At 39.8% G+C, this 19,846-nt stretch overlaps 1 protein-coding gene across 4 annotated transcripts in view; it reads left to right on the top strand.

Annotated features, from left to right (window-relative positions):
- Positions 1-19,846, top strand: part of Adcy8 (adenylate cyclase 8) — a 249,784-nt gene that overhangs the window by 191,855 nt on the left and 38,083 nt on the right. For 2 of the 4 annotated variants that reach the window (XM_087556005.1, NM_017142.1), the window contains 3 exon segments: positions 4,497-4,698; positions 6,695-6,784; positions 16,606-16,778. In XM_087556005.1, the coding sequence (XP_087412131.1) occupies positions 4,497-4,698; positions 6,695-6,784; positions 16,606-16,778 (465 nt within the window). 4 annotated transcript variants of the gene reach the window in all.

The following is a 19,846-nucleotide window of genomic DNA, read 5'->3' as shown; positions in this document are numbered from 1 at the left end:
TCCAAAACATCACTTATGACTTTTGCACATTCAGGTGGTTTTCTGTGAAAACCCTTACTTATAATATTCAGTATGCCCTCCTGACAGCCTGACAGTTTTCTGAATGCAAAACATAATAGTGAAATATATCACACAGCATTGCTTTTATAGACTTTCCAAACAAAAGACTATGCAAATCTATGCTGACAGCTAAGAGAGACAAAGCCAAGAGACCACGTGGTCTTCATGTTTGTTCTCTCGAATCTTCACCTTCCCTGAAAACTGTCTTCAAGTTCCAGTGGGAGACCTCTGTTCTAATACAAGAAAACACACATGTACAGCATGACCACCAGTGTTAAAGGAGAACATTGGTATGTTTCTTCTCTGAAAAGAACATGGAAACATACCATGCTTGGGGACATGGGTGAAAAGTCCTTTTTCCAATATGCTGTTGAAGATAACAAGGTTATCCATTCTCTACACAGAAAGTTGAAGTCAATAACTGTTCACTGAATACCTGAACATTCATACATGTTTCTTGGTTCATAGAACAACCTGAAAGTAAGGCTAAATCCTACAGGATGAGCAGGCATGCGTCCATTAAAGTCCCCGCAGAAGCAGTATTAGTATAGTCAAGCAGGATTAAACAGTCCAGACCACAAGGCCAAGAGCCATGCTTCTGATCCCTGAAAAGACCCTTCAGTGGTTGCCACTGAAGAATTTGATCTCATGGGAATCTGTAAAACTTGCTTTTCCCAGTTTATGTCTGTATCATCCTTGGACACAGGTTATGCTTAATTTCAGCAACTGCTACATATCATTGAGACAAGCTAGCTGAGCAACTGGCTTCTTCTCTTGAGGAGCCGCCTGACAAAGTGACCCACTGACATTCTTCATGTGCCTTTGCTGAGTGAGTGCAAGTGAGTACCATAGCCTTCTCAGGGAGTGTTTCTTCAGTGCATCAATGGAGAGAGTCTTATCTGCCTTGAGCCCCCAAGGAACTCACTGCTCCACGAGCCTGCTGTTTCTATCTAGAATTCCCATGTAAATCCCTTGTGAAGGTGGTCCATAAACACAAAAGTATAATTTTTAGAATTCTAAAAATAGCAAAGGCCGTGGGACTATCATTTCATAGCCTTCCTCTTACTTAACCATATAAAAGTGCAAACAGTCTAGCCAGCACAAAAATATATTGTACAGAGACTTTTGGATCCCCTTCTTTGGAGATGAAGATGTTGAAACATTGGACCGCAAGAGAGCAGAGCTGTAGGAGAAAGCATAAAGCCTGGGTCATAGCATGCATCTCCCAGCCCATCTTACCACAAAGACAATGATGGCCATCTTACATATATTAACTCTGACCCTCACTTAAACCTCAACCTTACTTTAAGACTCCAAAGACAGACTTAGGCAAGGGATAGGGGTCAATGGATCTCTTCCCAGTGTGGCCACATTGAATAAACCTTTGTTTTCTGCTTTCCTTTGCTAGGTGTTTTGATTGGCTTGTGAAGAAAGGGTGGCTTATTTGAACATACACTATAACCCCAAGTCCAGTAACAAAGGGAGCTGATATTTCTGGTTACTACCTCTCTGTAAATTTCCTCCCCTCATCCCCTGGCCAGTGCAGCTGACCATGTTCTTTCCAGTCCTTTTGATTCTTTTTTTTTCAAGTCCACTAGCTTCTTTACAGATTGATCTTCAACCTTACTACCTCTGCTGTTCTGTTCTCATTCTCCTTGGACAATTCTCTTACTGACAGATCTTCAACCATCATCGGCTGTTCACTGTAGGCACAGAAGTCCACAACTATCCCCATTACTGTCCCTACATTACCTGTGTCAAGCATATTTGCAAACAAATACCAAATATTTAACTTTCCTCTAATCATTGCATTTGGTATACTTACCCCGTTAAGATGATAAAATCTGTCATTCTGTATCTATATGTATGGCCATATGCACACACACATAATACTAACTAGATTGCCCCTTCAGCTTTCCCTGAACCTTACTTCCTTGTATTCCTCCATTGCTGGGTCCTGTATCCACTGTCCAAATCTTCTAAACAGTTCTTCAGCTGTCTTTCAAATATACATTTCTGACAAAGACCTCCCTAAAACATAGCAACTTCTGTCTAGCTTCACAGCCTTACAGCTTTAGTTGTGTGCTGGTTGGTTTTATATCAACTTGATACTGGCTAGACTCATTTGAGAGACTGAAAGACATTTGAGAAAATGCCTCCAAAAGATTGCTGTAGGCAAACTTGATTTTCTTAATTACTGACTGATATACTTGCCATTGTGGGTGGTGCCATTCCCTAGGCTGCTGTTCCTGGGTTACAGCATCCCTGTATGGCCTCAACATAAGCTCCTGCCTCGAGGTTACTGCCTTGTATGAGTTCCTGTCTTGACTTCCTTCAATGGTGGACTGTGATATAGAAGTATAATTATTACAGCCATAGGGACCCTAATGAAGGCAGGTTATTAGCAAACCCTAAACACACTGGCAGCTCTTGCTCTTCTGCTGCCTTAATGATATTCTTGATTGTGCCTATACTCCAAGAAAAAAATCATTTAATCCTACATGAACAAGCCCAAGTATTAACTCTTTCTTGAAGCCTCCCTTCTTGCTTTATAAATGATAGTTGTTTATGACTTGTTATGGATCGCAGCATATCATACTATTTTGTCATTTTTAAATCCATATTCTCTAGATAGTATACAAGATGTGCTTTGGTCCTGGTATCTTGATGTCTACTCTATGCATGAGAAGAAAGCTTATTGAAAAATATGCCATCATTATAAACCTCAGAGGCAAAAGGAATTACTGGAAAAACAAGCATATCATTCTCCAATGATATCTAGCAGTAGTGATATAGCAGCAAGGACTTTAAGTTCTAGCTTCAACACTCATCAACTGAATTACCCATGAAACTACCATCCTGTGAGCTTTAAAGACTTGTCTGGAGGGGAAAAAGACCTCTTGGTTTCTTTTGAGGAGTGGAAATGAGATATCATTAAAAGAGGGGAACCACGGTGCTGGCACATGGAGATCAATCATGATAAGGCAGAAGGAGGTTAAGAGATAGTGTCAGTAAACACAGTTATTCAAAGCACTAGCATGTGGAGGATCTTAAAGCAGATAATTTTAGTAGAAGACAGAAACTCTCTGGTCACTTCTATAAAAGCACCCTTTAATAATGTGTAACAGTTTACTGGCTGGGATGTAAGAAAACAAGAGGTGTCATTGTAGATCAAAAACATAAAACAGAGTACAAGGGATCCAGCCCCAAGGACAGCAAGCATTCTTAGTGATTAATTTATTGATAAGGAGAGAAATTTATCAAAGACACTTCCAAAGACAAAAGTTACCAATAGACTCCTATGTTGATGGTAACATCCTGACACTCTGTGGAGTTTGCAATAGATACAAGCTTCCATTGGACAAAGGTCTCATGAGATCTTGAAGCCTATGGTATAAACTTAGGATTGTTGACAACTTAAGAGTGAATACGTACTCTTTTTCTAAACTATACTTTCTACCTGTAAATCTAATGGCATATAATATACTCCATGCAAACCATAGTAATCATTAACTCAGCTGAATATTGAGTTGATATATGAGAATGAGAAAAGAAGAATCATAAAACCCACTATGAAAGGGAGAAGGATGTGGTGGGTATTTCCCACAAGCAGAGTAATGACTGATGAAATACTGTGGTGTAATCTCTTGGCAGCAGATGGCTATAAAAGGGGCTACAGCTCAGTGGGTAAAGTATTTACCATAAAAGTATGAGTGAAACTTGAGTTTATTTCCCCAACAATGGCAAATGCCAGCTGGAAATGTCAGGACACCATAATTCTAGCACTCAGGGGACAGAAACAGAGGCAGGGCATTCCCAGGGAAACCTGGCTACTTGGAATAGTTGAATAGGTAAGGTATGGGTTCAAGTGAAAGACTTTTTGCAATAAATAAGTGGAAAGTTATCAAGGAAGACATCTGAGGTCAACTTCTGCCCTCCACACACATATGCAGACATCTACAACCACATATCACACAGGTGCACTACAAATGTGTGAATGAACATACAAACTTCATGCATACCACACATACATACTCATACCAGAAACAAAGATAGGAAAATAGACAGATAGATGGATAGATAGGTACATAGATGATAGGGATAGATAGATAGATAGATAGATAGATAGATAGATAGATAGATAGATAGATAGATAGATGAATGGACAGATGGATGGATGGAAAAGGAAAGAAGGAAGGAAGGAAGGAAGGAAGGAAGGAAAGAAGGAAGGAAGGAAGGAAGGAAGGAAGGAAGGAAGGAAGGAAGGAAGGAAGTGTGAAAGATAAGGGGAAAAAGAGAAGGGAAAAAGTGAATGTTTCTTACGGAGGAACTACACACAGAGTGGCAAAGAAAGAACATGAGCAACGTTTCTAGAGCCACTGGGTGGGGATGGGGTGGCCTGTGCCCAGATGACTCACAGTCTGTGTTTTCTGCAGGCTGATGCCTATGACCATCCAGTTCTCCATCCTGATCATGCTGCACTCCGCCCTGGTCCTCATCACCACGGCAGAAGACTATAAGTGTCTGCCTCTCATTCTCCGCAAAACCTGTTGTTGGATTAACGAGACCTATTTGGCCCGCAACGTCATCATCTTTGCTTCCATCTTGATTAATTTCCTGGGAGCCGTCATAAATATTGTAAGCATCCACCAAGCCCGTCAGCCCTGTGGTATCTACTATAGAATCCAGAATCGAGAGTTTATGGAACTAGCAGCTTCTTGCATTGCCCTGCTCTGATACCTAATCTTTATGTGCCACTCAGCCCCAAGCTCAGGGACAAACAACAAAATAATGACCCCTGTCAGAACATGTTTTTCTGTGGAAAAGCTATTTTTAACCTGCAAGGGGAGGTGAGTTGCTCCAAAGGACCTACATAGGTCTTCAGTTTCTATACTGTCAGTGGCCAAAAATTTATAATGGTAAATAAAATTTGTCATTTATTTATTAAGTACCAGAATTGACCTGCTATGTGCCAAGCACTGAAGGAGCACTGCCACATCTTTTTCATATTTAACCTCCCACATAAACCCTATGAGGTAAGTCTCATTTATCCCCACTTTACGGCTGAAGGAACTGAGGCTCAGAGATATGAAATAATAATAAGGTCTGTCTGGCTCCATGACCCATGCTCATCCCAATATGCTAAAATATATCTCTGGGTAGAGGGCACAATGGGGAAATGAAAATGAAAACTGAAATAGGCGTCACTTATTGAGTACCTACTATGTGCAACAGGTGGGTATTATTCTCCGCATTTGATGGATGAGGAAACTGCATTTCAGAAAGGTTGAATATTGTGTCTATGACTTTCTAAAGGCTCATCTGTGATGGGGCACATAGAACTCAGATGAAACTCCAACTGCCATCATCATATTCAGGGTTGTTTTTAATTTGATGATCCGCATTGCAATGGCTTTGTTTTCTCTATAGAATCAGACCATGAGAGTAACAGGTACTTTCTGTTCACGTACAGTCCACGTTGTCTGTGGCCCAGGCAGCTGGGTTTTAAAGATGCTTGATCTAACCCTGGTCATAACCTTGGCATGTGGAAACAGTTTATTTGAGGCATCATCTTGTGGATAAAAGTATCATTGTGCCCTTTGGTTTGCTGAGCATTCAGTGACGCAAGTTGTAGACTTTTCCAGTGGTCATCTGACTTGGAGGCTCAGACTGCCTCTAGCTCACTGTTAAGTTCTATAGTTGACCTTGTTATAAAAGACTCAAAGAGACAGATAAAGGGAAAATCATTATCCCATGATGTGCTCATCTGATGAACATTGTATAGTGTGAGTCAATTGAAACTGATGCATGCGAAGTTGCTGATCCAAATGGAGTGAGGTGGTAGCCAGGATTTCGATTTTTGATGAAGTAGATTTGCGGGGTGGGGGCAGCATTTGGAGAAGACTCGATGGCTCTAGGTTGAGATCACTGAATCACTGTTGTGGCAGGAAGCTAGGCAGCTTTGGAGTCAGATAGACCTCTGTTCAATTCTCAGCTCTACCCATCATGAGTGTGGTAGCCCTGGTCAAGTTACTTTACTTCTCAGAGTTTCATATTTCTCAGTTGTAAACTGGGGATAACTACAGCAGGTACCTCACAAAATGATTATGGGACTTTTTGAACAACGTGTCTGGCACAGAGGAGGTTTTCACCCCGTAGGTGTGGCACTGGAATGCCTTCAACAGAAATATCTGCCCTGGGAGATGCCCGGCACTCCAACCTTAAGAGTCTTTCTAGAAAACATGCCCCTTCAGGTCCCTTAAATTCTCACAACCTTGGATTTGGAAACAGGCAATGGATTCATCCAGGTCTCTTCCCCCACTATCCAGCTCTCTTCTGTGCCCCACAAATACACTCCAGTGTCTCAAAATGACAGGGGAACCAGCCATCTTAACCCAGTTTCGTGACTAGCTTGCAAAAGCTTTTTCTGAGCCAGTGCTTATTTTTTAAATAAAAGAGGTAAAAGAAACTGGTGCCTCCTCCTGGCAGGCCCCTCTAGTCCCGCCTAGCCTTGGCTTTTGGCTGAAGGCCAGCAGCAGCTAGCACTGCTCCACTCCCAACACTCACACTGACTGTTGTTCCTGTGTCTTTTTGTTTTTTTGTTGTTGTTGTTCTTTTTTTTTTTAATCCGCAGCTGTGGTGTGATTTTGACAAGTCGATACCCTTGAAGAACCTGACTTTCAATTCCTCAGCTGTGTTTACAGATATCTGCTCCTACCCAGAGGTATTTATTTGCAAGTTCCCAGTGGTGAGAGGTGAATATCTCCACCAGCTCAGGGGCACACAACTGGCCAAAAGATCTTAAAGAGACTGCTCCAGATCCCATGTTCCTCTGCCTCTTCTCTCTTCCTTTCTTCTTCCCTTTCCGTCTTCTCCTTCCCCCATGCCCTCTGCTTCTCTGTCCTCTTTCTTGCTCCCTCTTCTGCATCTTTCCCTTAACTACCCTTCCCTACTTCTCTCTCCAGTCTTCTTCCTCTCTCTTTTCCTTCCCCACCTTCCCCACTATCCACTGATCTATTTCTTTTGTCTCTTTCTTTCCTGATAATTTCATCCAAAGTCACATATAAAATCCTGTAGGAGAATGTCCCTACAGGGCCTCTATGATTGAATAAATTTACTTCTCCAGCACTGTTAAAGGGGAACAAAGGAGGAAGGAAAAAAAGGAGGAAAGGGAGAAAGGAACAAAGGAAGGAAGGAAGGAAAGGAGGGAAGGAAGGAAGGAGGGAGGGAGGAAGGAGGGAGGGAGGAGGAGGAAAGGGAAGGAAAGGAGGAAAAAAGAAGGAAAATAGAAAATATATTAATAAGGATAAAGAAGATAGAAAAAGAAAAAAAAGACAGACAGAAAACAACAGCTGGACTTAAGTCAAAGTAGTAGGGAGAGTTTCCAGAGAAGCCCTTGGTCTGAAAACATCGCATTAGGATGACAGTCATCGCTGTGCATGTTTAGTTCTCCCTTGACCACAGAGCCACTTACTAATGCATGGGCTTTCAGGTCAATCAATAGGATCTGTTAATCCATATATATTAGAGTAGAAAGTCTAATTAATCCCATATTCAGAGAACCATGGTAGGCTTGCTCTCTAAAAGGTGACATACTCAGAGAGCTCTCCAATATGTAAGATGAAAAAAAGGCTCTAGGGGCTGGGGATTTAGCTCAGTGGTAGAGCGCTTACCTAGGAAGCGCAAGGTCCTGGGTTCGGTCCCCAGCTCCGAAAAAAAGAACCAAAAAAAGAAAAAAAGAAAGAAAGAAAGAAAAAAGGCTCTAGGTGGCCTCCCTGGGCCTAAGAGTTGGATTGAGAACCATTGGCTCCTCCCTGTAGCCCTATGAAAGAGAGGCTGCTAATGCTATCACACTATAATAATAAAGCTAGTATTCAGAGAGTAGCCTGCCGGATCATGATTTCACCTTCTGCCGTGCTTGCTTCCTCACTCCTTCCTATCCTTTCTCTTCAAACTCAATCATAATGACTTGGTGCTGACACTTGTACTAGAGCTTCCTTATTCTTTATCCAAGTCTTAGCTGGAAAAAAACAGACTCTTCCTGGAGATATGCAAGGATGGATGGGGAAGACCACACAACCTGGTTCCTCCTCAATGTATGAGATTCTCTGGGATATGATCCCCACTTCCTAAGAACTTCTTGTTTTGAAGAGCATATAGAGTGCCCCAAAACTGAAGGGAAAGGAAAGCTAAGATGTGCATAGTAAGAACTGGTTTAAGCTGGATTTCACTTCCAATAAAGTCAGTCATTACTTTCTCTTGTTTGTTTCCTCATCTGTGAAATGGGAAAATGAATACCTTGCTGTCTATTTAATTGGCAAGTGCTAGCTTCTGGCACGTATCTGGCATAAAGCTAGTGTTCGTGGTATGCTAATATGTGTCCCCTATCACTCTACATCAACTCTCTTGTGGTTCTGAGACTTGAAGTTCAGATGTATGTCCAAGTATAGAGAGTTACTATGGATATGATGCTTGCATATCATCCTGTGAGAAACCATGCTTAGATGAAAGCATGCTACAAAATTTGGATGATCTGTTCTAAACACAAAGCTGTTACATGATGCAAAAGGTAATAATAATAATTTAGCTCTATATTGAAAGCCTGTCACATACTGAAAAAGAGGGAAATAAAGAAAATTGGAGAAGTTATGTTCCAACGGAGAGAGGAAAACATGTCAATCGATAAAATGAATGTAGATCACATGTGTAAAACCAGAAGGTTGTCATTTTCAATACCTTCAGTGGGAAAGCCACTGATTTTTCAGAATCAAATCTGTATACTTTGATTTTTTTCTACCCCAAAAGATCACTGTTTATAAGAGGGAGTGGCTGAGGCTTGCTATGGTATAAAGGGTCTAAGAGAGCAGGTTCTCCATCAGAGGTTTGGTTCTCTGTGTCTTATGTCTGGGAATCATTATTTTTTTAGTTGATCCAGTCTTCAAGCCTTTGCATCCTGCCCCATCACATACACACACACACACACACACACACACACACACACACACACTCACACACACACACACACACACACACATACACACATACACTGGGGACATCATCTTAATACCCACACACTACTCTTTTGTTCCTGGATTTATTCAGTTAGGACATGTTTCAAACACCTTCATATTTATACAGTTTTTAAGGGTAGAAGATAAATATTGTAATGTTACTATAAAATTACCCAAAGACCACCATCAGAACAGAACCTACTGTCTATTTAACAATTTTTAAGAAAAAGAAGGCATCCTTCTGATGAATCACAGGGCAAGATATCCGTTTCCACTTGGGACAAATAGAAATAAGCAAACATAACACATGAGACAGGAGTTTTCAAGATACTGACTACAAAGCAATGAAGACAGTAAGCACCAAGAGGTAGCAAGCAAATGGAGTGAAACCTGGCATAGTGTGAGCTTTGTTCAGACCATGCCTCAGAGAGGTGAACCCAGATGAAACACTGTAATTTCTTGCCTTGAGAATAGACAGATAAGAGTCAGGAGAACTCTTAGACGTTGTAGAACATACCACCACAGAGGAAAGGATAGCACAGAAAGACTCAGAGAGCTTCAGAGTATCTAGTCACCACAGGCAGATGAGAAACTAGTGATGCAGAAATAACCATCAGAATTCATCAGTATCTGCAACTCACATGGACCGAAAATAGTATGTGTCACCTTACTGACTAAAACACATCACAGTCTACAAGACACTTGGCAGTGCAGGGGCTACAGCTTCAAATGTTTTAAATGTCTGTTCCTAGATTATATTCTGCTCTGATTATTCCTTTAAAAACTTGTAAATGTAAGTTCCAAAAATGAAGCTATGTGGTTTCCTGTGATTCAATTACATTCCAGAATGAATCTTGAGAGCATTCATAGCAATTTAGAAAAACATCCATGATTTGAGAAAATGGGCACTGAGACCAGACTCCAATCAATGATATACAGACATTAAAAGGAAAGAACTGTGATTGATAATGGAGAGAGGAATCAATGACTGGAAATCAAAACAGGACTGTGTGTGTAAAATTATTAAGCAGACAATAAAATAATGATATAATTTTATTGCACATGTTTAAAAAACTGAAAGATATATGTTGAGTCCAAACTGAATATTTAGAGGTAAATGTTATGTAATATAGGATAAAAAGCAACACTAGGAGAAAATTAGTGGGATTAGACATTGTAGACAAAAACAAAAGAGTAAAGCAATAGAAGTGTCGAAAATAAATTACCAAATAAAACAGGCCTTAAAACCAACACTAAAGGGGTTAGGGATTTGGCTCAGTGGTAGAGCACTTGCCTAGCAAGCGCAAGGCCCTGGGTTCGGTCCCCAGCTCCGAAAAAAAGGAAAAAAAAAACAACACTAAAACTAATTTTAAACATGTAACACCTGCATAATTTGAGTCCTCTCTCACAAAAAGAAACAAAAAAGAAAAATCAATTAACCTGACACCTATTTTTTAAGTTTGATAAAAACTATACATCAAAATTTCCCTAAACAGAATAACACTCTAAATGTAAATAAGAAATACTCAAGTTAATAAAAAAAAAAGGGAGAGAGAGAAAAAAAAAGAGTGGGAGATTTAAGTACCCCACTCTCATTATTAGACAGGTCATTGAAACAGAAACTAAACAGAGACACAGTGAAACTTATAGAAGTTATAAATCAAATGGATTTAACAGATATATACAGATCATTTAACCCTAAAACAAAAGAATATACAGTCTTCTCAGCACCTCCTGATACCTTCACCAAAAATGACCATAGCAAACTGGTCATAAAACAAGCCTCCACAGATCCAAGAAGATAGAAATAATTCTATGCATCCTACCAGACACCACACACAAAGGCTCAACATCAAGAGCAATAAAAACAGAAAACCCACATACCCATAAAAACCGAACAGTTCTCTACTCAATATTACCTGGTCACGGACAAAATAAAGAAAGAAGTTAAAAACTTTCTGGAATTCAATGAAAACGAAGGCATAGCATACCTAATCTTATAGGACACAATGAAAGCAAGCCTAAAATGAAATTTCATAGCATTAAGTGCCTTCATAAAAAAATTAAACCACTTTGTTCCATTCCGTCACCTGTGTAAAAAAAATTTCCCTAAACAAATACCAGACCCAAGAAACATTAAACACAAACACAAACACACACACACACACACACACACACACACACACACCCACACACACTCTCTCTCTCTCTCTCTCTCACTCGCTCGCTCGCTCGCTCTACTTCTTTCCTAAGAAAACTTGGCCCAGAAACCAGCTTTGAATGAGGCAGGAATACCATGTGCACCAGTTGTGAACCTTAGATTATGCCATTTTCATTTCTTGAACATTTATGGAACCCAAACTGAGATTCAGCAGGAGCAATTCCATGTTTTTCCTGCACTTTACATGGTGCTTGTTGTGTGATCTGGAGTTGCTAGAGAACAGGGTGTATATATGAGTCAATTAGCATTTGGATTATTCCCTTGAACTATGGTGACCTTTGAAAACTGTCTTCTTGATTTCTTTCCTTCCTACAGTGTGAGTTGAGGATAACATGGGTTTGGGCAGAACCAAATGGGCACAGAGAGTTCAATCTGTCTGAGTTGTGTATGTAAATACTCAATTCCTCCTCCAATTGTGATGATGTACAGTTATTCTTGCTCCTCTTTTGAAAGAAAAGTATTGTGTGTTACCAAGGTAATTTACAGTATGCTACAATGATGTCATAACATGAATATTGTGCCATCCAAGCTGGAGCATCATAGGACCTTAGTTAAAAGTCATGTATTAACGAATGCATGCTTTGGTGTGAACAAGAGTTTGTTTCATGCTGACAATGCCCTTTATAATTTGTCAAGTCACGTGAATCTAAGATGTTCAGACTTGAAGGCATTTGCTATTCATGATATTCATGATTTCTCATGAATCCATGTGTCATCTGAAAGAAGAGAGTCTTGAGTATCCAGAAATAGAGAACTTCTCCATGGATACCCCTATTCCTTAGAACTGATGAAAGAATAGTGTCTAAGCTTGAGTCGTCTTAACTATTGAATAACACCAAGTATAACAGGCCACTTTTAGAGTGCTTTAAGTGGACTATATAACCAAGTTTGATTATACTCATTTAGTATGTGCTCCAGCAGCGCACCCCTGAGAAAATATATACCCCACCCCTGTTAAACTGGTCCCATTTCACATTGAGTTCATTTAACATCAGGGCCTCACACTGCCACCTTTTGTGATGACACATTTAGCCACATCTCAATCTTCATCCTGAATTACCTTCCTTTTTCTCACATGCCAGTTCGAGGTACACAGCAACATCCAAAAATTGTAAAGGTCAAATTATCTTATTATGGAGTGTCTTCTTTTTTCTGCATAAATAGTCTCATTCATTTTTTTCTAAGACAATTGTGGATTTTTTCCAGGACAAATACTTTGTAATATGTATAGTTATACAATGTATATATTATTAACAAATGCTGTAATAGCATGATTTGATATAGTTTCATACAGATTTTAAACCACTATTTTCTAAGAAGTTCAATGCAACAAATGTATTCAGTGAGTAGTGGTGCCTAAGTGCTTTTGGACTTATGGCCAACAAAATACAAAAGGAATTCCAATTTTCACAGTCACTTGCACAAAAGAATGACACACATTGGATTATTTTGGAAAAATAATCAACACTATTCCAATATGCAGAAAGTTGAATTCACAGACACTATAAGGGAAAACCTATGATGGTGTTGAAACTAGAGAAAAATTATATTTATAACCTCTTTCACATGTCATTAAAATATCCAGAAGAAACAGGAAACTTCATTACTCTACAGGACACAGATTTCATTGGATATAAGAACTGAATTCAAAACAACTTACAATATAGAGCATGCTACAATAACAGTAGTATATACTACAAGAGAAAATAATTCACCAAAGATCTGTATAATAATTATGTGCATATATGATATTGTTAGATGATATATTTAAATAGATAACAGATGATAGATAGATAGATAGATAGATAGATAGATAGATAGATAGATAGATAGATAGATAGATAGATAGAAAAACAGACAGACAGACAGACACATCCTGCTTTCCAATTTTATTTTGAAACCTTTCTTCTTTGTCATTCAAATGTTCTTCTGAGAAGACTCAGACTAGAACATCTTGTGTTTTGGCCATTTTGGCTTTTCACTATTATCTTTTCTCTTCTCTACCTTCTTCTCTACCTCTATTTATTCCCTCAAACCTGGGTCTTCAGATTTTTTAAATTTTCTCCAGGTGTTCCTTGCACACATAAACCTGGAGCCGAATAATAATAAATGTGTGACTCTTAGCATGGTTATCTTCCTGAGGCAACATACCAAGAGCACAAAGACTATCTTTTGCCAGAAAGAAGCTCAGTAACAAGTGATATTGGGTCCAGAATCCACCATGCTATAGAAAACATACAATTGATGGATCCAGACCCAAGGAAAGAGGTTTTACATCACTTCACAAAGCTATGATACTTTCATACCCCCTGTTGCTGTCCTTTTTTTATTTCCTAGTCTCAGCTGCCACCATTCATTGGAGATAGAAAAGGAACAGAGGTGTTATGCAGGACCTCATTGTCATTCATGCTTCCTGTACGTAGTGCTTCCAGAAATCTCAACCTTAAAGTAGAAGTTTAGCTAAACCACCCAAGTCACTGTGTTGATTCCTTTCTGTGGAATAGAGATGGGAGAAACCTGTTAACACAATCAATTGAGGTGGTAAGATAGAAAACCACTAGTCTCCTGTGAAAATATGACTTTGACTTCATAAGGCTAAATAGAAAAAGCAGGAAGAAAACATGGATTTTGTTGGCCTGTGTTACCAGTTCTCCTCATGATGGGTCTTTTGTTTAATCAAAGAAATCTGACACCCTGCTCCACATACACTGGAATTTAGGCTATTTTGTCTTCCTATTTGTTGTCCATCCCTAAAGACCCCAAATAAACTCACCTCTTCTGCCCCTCTTCAGACAAACCTTCTCTCCATGATACATGCTTTCTCTTGCCTCTATACACCTATCGCGGTCAGTCACATTGCTACCAAAATACATTTCTATTTGCATTCATGTCTGCTTCATATTTTTACTATGATTTCCTTTAGGCCTCAGACATTTCTTACTTCATTTTTGAACTTCCAATGCCTACTGATCACCTGTCATGATTACAATGGGCATTCAATAAATGTGTACTGAAATTTTTATTTAACTACTGTGTGCCCAAAATTTTTTTGCTCCAATATCTCAACATTTCCCTAGGGTTTGATATAACACATGGTTTATAATCTAAATCAATGCAGCCAGGTATAACCCTGCGCTGTGCAGAAGGCAACTATGAAGACCCCTTGGATCTATTTTTCTTCCCCATAGCCTATGATAAAATGGAGCAATCCTGGAAGTTTCTCTGGATAGAGAAGAAAATGTGCAGATTGAACTCTCTTGCATCTGGTCTCTTTACACATGGCTTCTTGCACAACAGCATCAGGGTGACCTATATAGAAATCTTGCTCATAAAAAGACCTTAGAGGACAGCTGAAGATAGCTTATGCTCCTGTCTAGTACAAGGATTGTTATTGTGAAGGAAAAAACAGACAGGGTAAGGGAAGCACCAAGCAAAGGCCTTAAGGCAGAGACAGTGCCTGGCTCTCTTCTGATCCTGCCCCATGTGCCCACATACAGGGGGTTGTCTTCAGTGAGAAATCATCTGGGACACTCTCTACATTTATGTATGCATATTTTTGAAAAGGTTACATAGTGAATTAGTGTCACTTAAGAAATTCATACCACTTCTTCAGTACTCAGAGTTTTAGAAACTCTTAGCTATCTCCTTATCCATATAAAAGCTGCCTTTCTATGTAATAGAAGAAGAAATGAAAATGTGCAAATGAGAGCTACAGCATTATCAAGTCCCACATTCCCACTGGAATACTCAGGCAAACTGGCCATATCTAGGTGACAGAGACACCTCTTTCTAGCCTCAAGACCGTGAACAGTTTATTTGGCACTATGGCCATTGGATTCTTTTTTTCCCCATCTTTATTAACTTGAGTATTTCTTATTTACATTATAATGAGAGCTATGAGTTCTATCCTGAACAGTTTCCCTGAAGACTTCAAGGAAAAATGTGTACAGGTTTTGAGATCAAAGTGAGGCTTTGGCAATATGAATTTAACTAATCACAATCTAAAGCCTACACCCTGACTATGCCAGAATAGCTCTGTAAAGAAAGTAAGTGAGTTGTTTCCCACAAAATGCTGCAAGATGTCTGTGTAGACACTGGGATACTGATCTTCTACTCAAGTTCTTAGATGATTCCAAATTTACAATTTAAGAAGTAATACTTAGTACAGAGTGGGAGATGTCTCTGTGGGGTACAATATAGGTTAGGGGGTGCTTCTCAGAGGAAATGACACCTCTCAGAGGAAATGTGAAGAGGTACAAAGCTTACTCACCTGGATGAGATATGAACACACTGAGGTGTGAGAGATGGGTATAGAGAATGAAAGGAAAAGCTACTGCATGGTAGCCTGCAAGCTCTGCTGGGAGACAAAGGAACTTGAGGGCTTGGAGAACAAAGAAAGGATTTCTGGTGAAGAACAACATGGTCAGATGGGTGTTTCAGAAATCCTAGGTAGAGAAAGAATGTGAGAGATTGGGGATGCTGAAGCCCAGAAACAGGTTTAGGTGGAAACGAATGGAGGGTAAGGGACAGGGGCAGTGAATTGCTTAGTGAATAAAGGCATGCAGTCAAAGCCAATGGTCTGGGTTCAAATCCCATAACCCACATGGCAGAAGGAGAGTCCCAACTCACACATTGACTTCCATGTGTATGTTGTAGCATTCATGCACATACACATAAATCAGTAATAAATAAATGTACGTGTGTGTGTGTGTGTGTGTGTGTGTGTGTGTGTGTGTGTGTGTTGTGGGGGTATTTATATAAATCTGTTCCCATGCTGCTTCTGAGAATGAAAGCAATGAGAGTAGATAGAGAAAGCTGGGGGCAGGGGTTGATCTGCTAAGAGTGTCAAGCAGAACCTAAAACTAAAGATGTTTGACTGAGGAACATGGGAAAGAAGAGGGCATCAACGACAAGACTGGACAGCTGGGAAGATGACTCAGTGGTTAAGAGCCCCGGCTGCTCATCCAGACAACTGGGGTTCTTATCCCAGCACCCACGTGCAGCTCACAACTGTCTGTCAATCCGATTCTACAGAATCTGACACCATCTTCAGGCTTCCGTTGACATGCATGCAGTATGTTTTCATGCAAATAGAACACATAAAACACTATAATGATAAAAAGGTTTTTAAAAAGATGAGGCTGGAGGGGAATCATGTGAATAAAGGCTCCACTCATCGAGACAAGGAGCAGAGACTCTGGGCAGGAGAAGGGAGGGTTCAGTTTGAATTCCTGGAGACGAGTGGGCAGCAGAGCTAGAGGAGGGACCTCAGAGGTTCTTGGGAGTCTGACCACCTTTGTTCTCTGTTTCCAGTACTTTGTCTTCACTGGGGTGTTGGCCATGGTGACGTGTGCAGTATTTCTCCGGCTTAACTCTGTCCTGAAGCTGGCTGTGCTGCTCATTATGATCGCCATCTACGCCCTGCTGACAGAGACCATCTATGCAGGTCTCTTTCTGAGTTATGACAACCTGAACCACAGTGGAGAGTAAGTGCCCACCTCAGTGCTTATGTGCCCAGCTGTCACAGAAATAAAAACACTGGGGAAGTGATAGCCATTACTATCGGAGAGATTGACTTGTTGTGGACATATTTCAGCTCAAACACCATCCAGCTTAACGTCTAGAAAAAAAAATCTCTAATTTTCAACATGTAAACTATAGACCAATTATAATAATGATTTAAAACTTGGACTGAGTTGGATGTGATAGATTAGATTTCCTCCACACCTAATAATTAATTTTCTCAGCCTTAGCAGTTCTAAAGCTGGTGGAGTCTAATTTTAATTTAACTATAGCAATATTGTTAAAGGCACTTGGATTGAGCAATTTTGATCCTTCAATATTATCTCTGAAATTTAGAAAACTGCAAGAAGTAATGTGTAAGTCATGGTTCCTTACAGCACAGAGCCCGAGAGCCAGCTTCAATCCTGATACAGTGAAGAGGGAGCTAATACCAGAGAAGAGAGTGAGGATAATGACTCAGACAGTATAAGCTGTCAAGAGATTCAGCCTGTGCCTAGGAAGGTCCACTTAGCTATCGGAAGTGTCAGCAGGGATGGAGAACAGTGCCTCAGAGTGGAGTAAGGCAGAAGAATGTGTCTTTTGGCTCCTTCATCCTTCTTTTCCTGCTTTGGCCATACTTCAATCTCTGGATACATTTCTGAGGCCATCACTTGACCTACTCAACAACCAGTGTATCAAACCAGACCTCGTCTGGGAAATACTTCATGAAGAAGCAGACGTCAAACACCCGGCTAACAGGGATCAAGGGTAGGAAGCATATGTGTCTAGCTAGAATAAATGTCTAATGTTCTGAGCGGGTAAAGGCCAAGAAGATCCAATAAATCTCCCAGTGTCTAGTCTGCGTGTCTATGAGTCAGCCTGGAAGTGAACAATAGCCATCAACCGTGCTTATTTCTGTATCAAAGAACAAAGAGTATCAAACATGGTTCAAATCCCCTTACCTCTTACTAATCTCATCTCTCTCCCAAGAACAAACGACCATTTCACTGAATGAGGCAATTACTGTTGTTGTTAATTATTTTCATGCATGTGTCTTCACATGTGTATGAGTGCATGTGTGTGTCACACATGTATGTGAAAACCTACATGAGCTGGGTGTCAGGAATAGTCTTCAATGGTTCTTTTACCTTATTCACTGAAGCAGGGTCCCTCAAAAAAATATCCACTGACATGGCTGGTTTCACTCTCCAGCTTTCTTATGGGGACCGCTTTCTCTACTTTCTGAGACTGGAGCTACAGCCAGGCTGCAGTGTATCCCAGTAATTACATAAGTTCTGAGGCTCTGAACTCCAGTCATCACGTGTATGTGTCTAATGCTTTAACCACTGAGCAATCCCCTCAGTCCAAAACACTCAATGCATCCATTCCAGTTGTTTAACATCTGCATCTATGCAATCTAAAGCTGTTTTTATGCTTGTATTGACCTTGTCATACAGCATTTGTCTTTTTGAGATCCACATCAGTTGATATCTATAGATTGGGTCCACTCTGCCTGAAATCTGTGCATACTCTATAGTGTCAATATATCAAAATATAATTTAATCCTTTTCCCTAGTAATAGAAACGCAGGATCTTCCTAGTTTGGTTTGCATGTGTCTCCTAGAGCTTTATGGGAAAACACACCTGCTAGGTTGTAGGTTAACTGAATTCACTACTCGAAAACAATTATCACATTGCCAAATTGCTCTCTAACACAATTCTAACAATTTTCCTCTTACAGGCAATTGCCCTGTTGCTCTCTTGACTTTGTTGCTATTGGACTTTTGAAATCATGCTGGACTTGTGGATGCCCTTTTTTTTTGGTGCGTGTGGTATGCATACATGTGTTTAAACATGTTTCTGTGGGTGTGTGCGTGTGCGTGTGTGTGTCCTGGGGATTCAAACTCTAGTCCTCATACCTATGTAGAGGGCACTTTTCCAACTGAGTGGACTCCCTAGCCTGGAACTGTGCTATATCACGTTTTTAAATTACAATTCTCTAGTTACAAGTAAGCCTATGAGCAGTTTCCTTGTCTGTCGGCCATTTGACTTAAATAGCCAGGTCACACATACTCTTTGCCAATTTTCCACAAAGTTAGTCACCTGCTAAATTTACAAGAGTTTGCATCATCTTTAATTGACAAGCAAATTATACCTGCTCATGTTGGACAACATACTTTTTATAGATGAATGTTTTATAGAATAGCCAAATAGAGCTAATTAACATGCATGGCCTAACACTTATTTCTGTAATGAGGGCACTTAAAAATCTACTTAGCATTTTTCCAATACACTACACTATATACACAATATATAACACACTGTCTCTTATTTCATGGTGTACACTAGACCTTGATTTTATCCCTCTGACCTATCAGGAAGTGTACATCGCGATCAACACTTTGTAATATTGTGTAATTTTGTGTAAATGCTACCATCTAATTCTGTAAATATAACTTTTTCATTTTCATGCATGTGTGTTCATATTATGCATGTAATTGAGACCATCTAGTTTTCCTATGCCTGCCTTAATTCATGTAACAGATTTGTCTATATTAGAACAGATGATAATTTTCCTTCATTTTAAAGGTCAAATAGCAATCTTGTATACATGTGCATCTGTTTTACCCATTAATATTTTGAAGTACACATAGTTGTTCACTCATGTCTATTATGTGATTATTCACAAGATGTAACAATTATTTCGCATTTCCAGACAGTGGTGTGCAATGCATGTATAACCTATGTTCTGTGTTTTGCCTACTTGATTCTCAGCATTAATGGAACCAACAATGGCTTAAAATTTCAATCCAGACTACTTTATTAGAAATCCACTTCCCATCTATAAATCTCAATCTTCCACAGATAAAGTACAACATAAAACATTTGCATTGCAGGGAACTGTCATCATAGCATGTCATAGACAGGGCTGAGTGGCTTCTGGGTCAGGATTTCTTTTTTCAGTTGTGCCTGGCCAGCTTCTTGCTAGATCCACCAATAAATGAGATAAGAAGGCTGGGACCCCTTCCTTTTATTATAAGCACATCAGTCC

Source organism: Rattus norvegicus, chromosome 7 (genome assembly GCF_021556685.1).
Source record: "Rattus norvegicus strain SHRSP/BbbUtx chromosome 7, alternate assembly SHRSP_T2T, whole genome shotgun sequence".
NCBI classification, from domain to species: domain Eukaryota; kingdom Metazoa; phylum Chordata; class Mammalia; order Rodentia; family Muridae; genus Rattus; species Rattus norvegicus.
Note: the sequence above shows the minus strand (reverse complement) of the source record. Positions and strands in the feature narration are given on the sequence as shown.